This window comes from Cygnus atratus, chromosome 17 (genome assembly GCF_013377495.2).
Source record: "Cygnus atratus isolate AKBS03 ecotype Queensland, Australia chromosome 17, CAtr_DNAZoo_HiC_assembly, whole genome shotgun sequence".
In the NCBI taxonomy this organism is placed as follows: domain Eukaryota; kingdom Metazoa; phylum Chordata; class Aves; order Anseriformes; family Anatidae; genus Cygnus; species Cygnus atratus.
Genome location: NC_066378.1, coordinates 9242174 through 9250622, shown reverse-complemented (window position 1 = coordinate 9250622; position 8449 = coordinate 9242174). Strand labels below are relative to the sequence as shown.

Below are 8449 nucleotides of genomic sequence, written 5' to 3'. Positions count from 1 at the left end.
CGTGCCGGGCCGCGGTGCTCGGCGCCGCACAGCACCCCGCTCCCGGCGCTCCGCCCCCCCCCCCCCCCCTCCCCGCCGGAGCGCGGCACCGCCTCCCTCATTAGCATCCTTCCTCCTCCTCCTCCTCCTCCTCCTCGTCCTCCTCCAGCCGGCGGCCGGCCGCAGAGGGGTGCATGGCAGCAGCAGCCCAGCCGCGCTCCGCTCCGCTCCCCGCGCGAGTCGCGCGCCCGGCCGGGGGGGCGATGTGAGCGCGCCCCCGGCTCGGAGCGGAGCGGAGCGGACCCCCCCGCGCCCGGCGGCGGCAGCGCGGATGTTGCGCGGAGCCCCGCGGCCCGGCGGAGCCCAGCGCGGGGCCGGGGCCGGGCCCTGCCGGGGGGGGCGGCGGCGGCGGGAGGTGCGGGGCGCGGGGGGATGCTGAGCCCCGCCGGCCGGCCCCGCGCCCCCCGCCGGGGGATGCTCCTCGTCGTCGCCCTCTGGCTGGCGTGCCAGGAGGCGCCCGCGGCGCCCACCCCCGCGGCGGACGACATCAGCCGGGGAGTTGTGAGTTACCCGCGGACCCCCGCTCCTCTCCCCCCCCCCCCACCTCTCGACCCCCCCCTTTTTTTCCTCTCCCCCTCCCCGGCCGGCTCCGGCGGCTGGAGATGCTCCGGTGCCCTCCAGCTGGCACCCCCCGAGCCCCCCGGCACCCCCTGCGCGCTGCCCCCCTTAGCACCCAGTGGCCCCCCCCAAGGCCAGCAGCACCCGGAGGATGCGTCCCCCGGGCACCCACGGAAGCCGGTGTCGCCGGTGTCCCCCCCCTTGTGCCCTGCGCGTCCCCTTGCAGCCATCGCCCCCCCGCACGCCAAGTTTCCCCCAGCCCTGTGCCCGCAGGGCGATGGCCCCAGCAGTGCTCCCAGCCGGATGGCAATTTTTTCGGGCACTAGGAAAGGGCTGCCCGCTCCCAAAGGCTCTCCGCCCGCGGTGGTGGCACAGGAATTGGCAGCGGGAGAGCTGAAATGGCACGTTTGGTGGAAGAGCCAGCCCTGGGCTGGGGTCCAACTCAGGGACGAGGTGGGGGATGCTCTGTGCGGGCTGCGGTGCTTTTCCCACCCGGGTGTGCTCGTGGTCCCCCTTCTCCAGGCACCAGCAGGTACCTGCTCCGTTTGCAGGCAGGTTTCTACTGGGCAGCAAGGTTTACCTCGTGTCCCTGGCACATCACGGTGCCAGCAGGTCCGTGCAGCTTCACGGGGAGAGCCCGAGGCTTTTCTCTTGGAGGAGGAAAAGTTTCTTGCAGCTGAAGCCAGCCGCAGTGAGAGGAGACCTCGGCGCAGGGAGGAGAAGCCCCACGACCCCAGCACAGCCAGCTGTCGGGAAGCCGGCCGCGGCTGGGCATGGGCGAGCGGTTCTGGGGCTGGACCCGCCACTTCGGAGAAATTCCCCGAAATTCAGCAAATTTCAAACCGCTGCCTGCGTGCCGCTGCGAAGGAGGGAGGGAGGCTTTTGCGGCGCGGCAGGGTTACCTAACGAGGGGGGCTTGCACGGAGCAGTGCGCCAGGACGCTGCCTCTGCCACCGCCAAGCGCTGCTCCCCCTCCCAGGCTGCTTCCCCAGCCCCTGCCTGGGCTCTGGGGAGGACAAAGGATGTCCTTCCCCCTCGGTTCCTGGCAGAATAGGAAATGTGGGGAAAATGAGGCACATCTGCATTATTACGGTGCGTTTGCTTCCCTCTGTAACCAAATGTTAAAGCTGGGATTAATATTTAATGCAAACAGCACATAAATTGGTGTATTCTGCCCCAATCAATTTGACTCAAACTTCATCTTTGACCTGCTTTTACCCTTGCTACCCTGTGTGCTGCACGCAGCTTTAACAGGTTAAGTGTTAACACTCAAGGGGACTTATTAGTTACTGCTGACAGCCCTCGGGCATCAAGGTACTTTTTGTCCTGGGCTGGATCTGAGCTGTTCAAACCCATGCCGGAGAGCTGGGGAGAGCTGGGGCTGTCTCGGGGAGGAACGGTGCCGGGGACGGTGAGAGCTGTGCGGAGGTGAATGTGGGTGAAGGGAGGTACCGAGGGCTGTAAGACCCAGCCCTGTTTTGGCTGGGGAGTAGGGACTGGATGATGCTCGATGCGCGTCTCGGTGATTTCTCCCCTCCCATGGGTGTGCTTCTGGGGCAAATCCATCTCTTTGGCTTGTGACGGCACGGGTGGGAATAGGACTGGATTGACTGTAAAGCAGGTTTGTGCTCGTGAGCAGCAGGGAGCAGAAAATGCCAGGTGTTTTCGGAGGTGTTTGTCAGGAAAATAGCAACGTGGGGGAAGCGAGCACTTTCAGAATAATTATTTGACATCCACCTTATGAAGCAACTAAGAAATTAAAGATCTGTGATGCATTTCAACCAAATATTTGAAAGCTAGGAAGCATGAAACCATGGCAATCGAAAGCTCCGCTAACCTTTGAAAATCATATCCAGCGGTTCTCTGCAGCAAATAGAGCACAACGTCAACAGAGTTCCCGCGTTCAAAATACCCCCCCCCCCAGCAGCTGCGACTGCCTTCTGCGCCGAGCAGGGCTGCGCCTCCGAGCTGCGTGCCCTGCTCCAGTCCTGCATGGCTTTGGGTTGGATGAAGCAGCGATGCTGGGCCAAATTAAAGTTCAGCAAAAGGAAAACGAGGGCTATAATTCAACGGCAGCTCTTGTTAGAGTGCTGCCCAAAGCAATATAATCCTGACTGATTCTACAGATTTCATTACCAGTGGAATATCCTGCCCAGTTTATAAATCTAGCTTGATTATTAATGTTTTTATTGTTCTCCATTAGCTGCTTTAACAAAGAGAGCATAAAATAGCAGGTGGAATGGAGCTCGATTTGAGTCTTTTCCTTGAATTTTAGCCCGTTGGGTCTGAGATTTACTACTTTGCCATTTGCACTGCTGCCTTTTCTACAACGAACCCCCCCATGCCCCCCTCCCTGGCACACTGAAACCCAGGGGTGCCTGCAACCGTCCCAAATTGCGTCTTTTTATGGCTGTTTGACTCGAGCGTCTCAGGGGCCCGGGCAGTGAGAACTTCACACACGTTAGCAGTAAGCGAGTAATGAGGGCTCTGCGTCCTCTGGGCTTTGAACCAGGTCCGGAGGGAGGGCTGCCTTTAGCTTTCATTTTTTGTAAGAGCCGGCGCGGTGCGATCAGTGTTGACCTGGAGACCCGCCGGCTTGAAAACGAGCCTAATGCTGAACCAGCAGCTCCTGCGGCTGGGCTGCCTTACCCCTGCTGCGGGTCCTGGTGGGGAATAGGGGTGCGGGTCGAAGCTGAGCAAGCTTTGCCCCGAGGGAGAGGCTTTGCCCTGCTGCTGGGGCCATGGTGGTGGCGGTGGCATCACGAGATCAGCCCGCGTGGATGCGGGCTCTGCAGGTGACAAGGGACGTGGGAGCGCCAGAGAAGTTTTAGTTTGGGTGTGAGAGCGTGGGTGCAAGGAAGCTGAGTGTGAGCCTCTTCTTCTCGACTGCATGGTTGAGGGTGACAGGGAAGGTTTGCCCTGTGCTCCCCAGGCATTTCCCCAGCTGGGGCTCGCTGGGCATTCCTGGGGGCTTGCGTATGAGCGATGCCTCCCGCTCACAATGCCGGTCTGTGTTGTTACTGGAGGAGTTGCTCCCAGGGGATGGAGGCATTTGCATTCATCGGTGGAGGCCATGGACCGCGTCCCCCTCGCGGTCCCAAGCGGCTCTTTGTTCGGGGCAGGGCCCTCGCCTTTGTGGCTGCTTCTCATTTGAATGACAAGGATGTGCTGGGGGAGAGCAGGGCGGCGCTGAGCCCCCCCGGTGGGCTGGGGACGCACAGAGGTTCCTCTGTCCCCACCTCAGGGAGCGGGCAAGAGGGTGAGGGCTGCAGAACAGCCTGTGCCCCGCACCTCCCAGGTGCTGGATTTCAAAGCAAATCTCATCCCTGCTGGGGAGATGGGCCCCAGGTTGGTGTTTCAGTGGTGCTCGGCCTCCCTCTGGAGCAGCTGAGGAACCGGAGCATCCATTTACCCAGTCCTCTCAGCTGTGCCCACGTGTGATCACCTCCCTCCCACTCGGCTGGGAGCTTTCCCGAATTGCCCCACGGCAGCATCCGGGGCAGGGCACGGCCTCTGCGAGGCACGGCGGGTGGTCTGGCTCGGGGTCTGGGACAATTAGCCCTTAGCAGCAAAACCCTTGTGTGGAGTTAAGCTGTTCCTTCTACAGCGAGAAACTAACAGACGTGTAGCGTTCTGTTTCTGCTAATGGGGAAATTAAAAATTGATAATCCCAGTTGGAGCTTCCTTCAGCCTTCTGAAATGGCAAGTGTTGCAGGACAAAATAGTAGGTTCCCTAAACAACGATGCATTCAGGCCAACTGCATAGGGGCGAGGAGCTTTGCTTGGCCCCTCTGCCATGAAAGCGCTGCGTTCCCTTCCAGCGCAGAGCTGTGCCCATCCCAGGTTCATGAATTCCCTCCAAGAAAGCTTACGCTACCATGGAAAAAAAAAAAAAAAAAAAAAAAAAAAGCACTGCTGGTTACATTTTAAGGTACCTCTTGAAGCCAAAGTACAATGCAAACTAAATTGGCTTGACAAAAGGCTGGCTGGAAGCTTCCAAATAGACAGGCTCCTGTGAAAGCATTTAATCTGGTATTAAAGCCCCGGCTGGTCTGAACTGCTATTTCCTTTTCAGATATGAGTTCCCCAGACCTCGAGATACAGTAATGCAATTTTGTCCCATGCTTGGCTGCTATTGTGGGCCCAGCCGTGTGAATTACCCGGGGTAGTTAAGCTAAATTACCCGCTTTAATGTCACTGGGGGCTTTCCCATGCCTGGGGGAGCAGTGCTGGCGATGGAGCAGGCGAGCCCTCGATGGAGCAGGCGAGCCCTCGCCTCACTGGGTGCTGCTGTCCAAACGTGCCTGGTGTCCTTGGGGTGGGCCAGGATGTATCTGGGCGTCCTGGGACCAAAACTCCCCTCCCTGAGCCCTGACCCGGCTTGGTGGAGGATGGGAAGGAGCTGTGCCCCTGTGCCCTTCTATTTCCCCTAAAATCATCGTGGTGTTCATGCAGTGGAGGTCGCTGTCTGCACCTGACTCAGCCACCTCGCTCCTGCAGGATTTTATTACTCTCCCTCATTAAATTAACTTGCAAAGAGGTGATGTGAAGCGTAGCACGTTCCCATCCCTGCTGTGGCCAGCCGGGGTTCTCCCAGCCTGGCGCCTGCGGTGACAGCGAGCTCCAGGAGCTGCCCGCCACGGACACGGGTGTGACACGGGTGACGCTGTCACGAAAGCAGACTCTCGGATGTCCCCGACACCCTGCTTTGTCCCCGCGAGTTCATTAGCGCTAGCAGCTTGCGGTGAGTCATCGCTGGGGCCGCGTGCTAATTTCTCATTATTTACTCATTGGCAAAACTGCTGCAGGAATGGACTGTGCGGCTCGGAAAGGTCACAGCTGCAACAGAAGAAACCTTTATTTCTGGAGTGCTGCGAGAGCGGGCACAGTGCCCAGCCAGGACCTCGGGGCTCATCTGGCCTCATGGGGGGGACAATGCGGGAGGGAAGAGCCCTGCTCCTAAATGCAGTGCACCCCATGCAGCCCAACAGCACGTGGGAAGCCTGGGCCACCTCCTTGTCACTCCTGAAAGCCTCTCGGTTAGGGGAGAGCTGCTCTTGAAAAGCAAGGGTTAGCTTTCAAAATAACCTGTGATCTGAAAGCAATAGTTTTCAAAATGCTTTCTTTAATCAAAATCACTTTAAATGGGTAGACTTGGGAGTTTCAGAAGCTCTTCCCAATGCGCGTGTGCATCTGCATGTGTCTTCTTTGTCCCAGATTTTTATGAGGATTGTCTCTGATTTCTGGGTCAGAGAATTAAGAGATTTGATGTTACATTAAAAAAAACACACCAAACCACATATGCGAAGTTAAATCCAGTGCAAAAAACAAAGCGGGCGTGCGGGGGCGAGGGAAGAAGCTGCTGAAGTCGAGCAGAACTGGAGAGTTTTAGACGAGCGTCATGAGAAACTGCCTCTGACAACAGGTTTCTTCAGAGAGAAGTCCTGCAGTGACTGACATGGAGTAAATACCAGAGTTCACCGAGGAGTGTGGTCTTCAGATGAGACTGACGTTTTGATTAGCCATGGTGATTTAATAGAAGAGAACCCGATTAAATCTGAGGAATTTCCTGCATCAGAGCAAACCATGGGCACAGCAAATCATTCTTCCAAGAAATCTGGAGATGATCTACGGTGCCCAGCAAGAGCAATCCCAATAAGGTGATTTGGAAAGCGGCAGAATATTTGTGGGTGTGGGGTCTCTGTTTTTTTTCTTTTTATTTTTTCCAGAGGGATTTTATGCCTGTTGACTGTCAGTGGTCAGGTGGAGTTGTTCACATCATCTGACATATTATTTCATCCTGACAATATTGATCTTTTGGGTGAAAAAAGCAATTTTACCTGTGTCACAGGGTCCTTGCTGGAAGGTGATGGACATGTTTGGATTATATTGTCTTGTTATTTAACAAACCCCAAACGGCATCCCCTGCGGCTCAGCTCTCAGCTGCTGAAGATCACCCGACAGCCAGGCTCTGCCGTTACATCCTCAGTTTACTCTGCAATTCGAGTTCACCTTTTGAAACCTCCCTATGCACGTCCTTCTTTCAGGCACCACACAAAAGCTTCCACCATCCAAAATACAAGAAGGAGATGAGATGTCTGGACTGTTTCAACAGAGGTCTGAAATACCCTTTGCAGCTGCTGTCCCAGGTTGTGTAGGTTGCCCGTCCTGCACTGCAGTGGAGGCACCTAACCCTTGTACGGTTTCCCAAGGGCCCCCATCCCAAACCATCCAGCTCTGGACTTTTTCCACCTTTCTTCCCACCAAGTGACCCTTGCTGGAGATGGCAGATTGTTAACAGAGCAAAAGAGAACTTCATGGGTTGTCAGCATTTGGGGACCTCACCATCTGAGGGTTTTTTGAGGTTAAGAGAGCAGATCTGGGAGCGCTGTTGGGACCAACTGACTTTGGAGGGGCCTGAATGGGATAAAAAATGGAAAAGATGGGTGTGCAAGGAAGGCAGTCACATGGGATCCCTACCGAGAGGCAAGCTGGACACACTCATCTGAAGAAGGGTTCACGTGGTTGGCAGCTACAGGCTGTCCAAACCACCACACCTCTCGGCAATACTGCTTGTCCTCAGACTTGGATGGTCGGCGTATTGCTCAACCCTTCATAACAACTTGTGTTTCTCAGCGAGATGTCACACACAGAAGTACTAGGGCTGGTGTCCTGACTGAATTGCACCTCAGGATGCTGCTTTTTGCCTTTCAGATCTTGCTGAGTGAGAGAGAAATAAAGGAGTCTCTCCTGGTTTTCCTGAGCCCACCGTGAGGGATCTTCTCCAGAGGCATTACAGCCACGCAGCAGTCCTTGTATCCCACCTGGAGCTTGGCCCAGGCTTGGTGCATGGTGGGGACCGTGGTGAGGTCCCCGGGCCTGTTCCACCTCATTCCCTGTGTTTGGTTAATTGTCGCTGTCCCTCTGGCATGTCTGCTACCAGAAGGGTGGCCAGCCACGCTGCTCGAGAAGTGTCTTTGCTTCTTTGATGTCTTCTCTGCATTCAGTTGGCTTTTATTTGTCTTGTTTGTTCTCCGTTTTGTTGTCACTTAGCAAATTCCCCGTTGCTCTGTACCAAACCAGAGTATGTTGCTGTCTCTACCTCTGCACCCTTCACATCAGAGATGCTTTTCTGTGCAAGAGCAAAAGGGAATGGGAAAGGGAACACCCTCACAGACACACGTGAAATGGCAATGTGTTTGATAGGAAAGCACAGCTGAGGAGAGTTAGGTGGTTTGGGACTTTCACCACGTTTTGTTTACGCTGCAGAAATGTATCCTCCAGGCCTGATCAATGAGACTCTGAAACGAGGAATAATCTTGCTTGGCCTCAGCCGGCACTAAAGTGTACAGCAATCCCGTTCTTCCTCCCGGGCTGGATGCATGTCATATTTCATGATAGAATGACAGCCCTGTCAGACAATCTGCTGCTGTTTTGGCATTTCTAATACACCTCGTGCTTTGGTATGCACTCACTCAGTGTCCAGCAAGATCAAGATAATCTAGAGGAAATCACCTGCTGTGCTCCAGGGCCCAGACAGGCAGTGAGCAGGGAGATTTGAGTAGTCTTCTGCAAGCTCACCTGGATTCAAAAACTCCCCCAAGAATACCTCACATTTATTTTTCTGTGCTCAGAGCCATGAACACCAGGTACCTGAGATACTAGATGTGGTTGCTGATCAAACTGTGTGGCTCTACGAAAGGCAACCTGGGCTCCAAGCACCAGGTGCTCTAATATTCAAAGGCTTCTCCTCATGAAGGTGTCCAGTCCTGTCTGGCGCTTGATGGCTTTCACAGGGACCCTTCCTCTACTCAAACCGCAGCAGTGTGTAGAGTCGTGTCGTGGCGAGTCG

General features: G+C 55.9%; 1 protein-coding gene across 1 annotated transcript in view; it reads left to right on the top strand.

The window, feature by feature from the left end:
• Positions 1–450: 450 nt before the first annotated feature.
• Positions 451–8449, top strand: part of MMP17 (matrix metallopeptidase 17) — a 51001-nt gene continuing 43002 nt past the window's right edge. The window contains exon 1 of the mRNA XM_035556803.2: positions 451–540. Within this exon, the coding sequence (XP_035412696.2) occupies positions 454–540 (87 nt within the window). The 5' untranslated portion in view covers positions 451–453. The remainder of the gene's footprint in view (positions 541–8449) is intronic.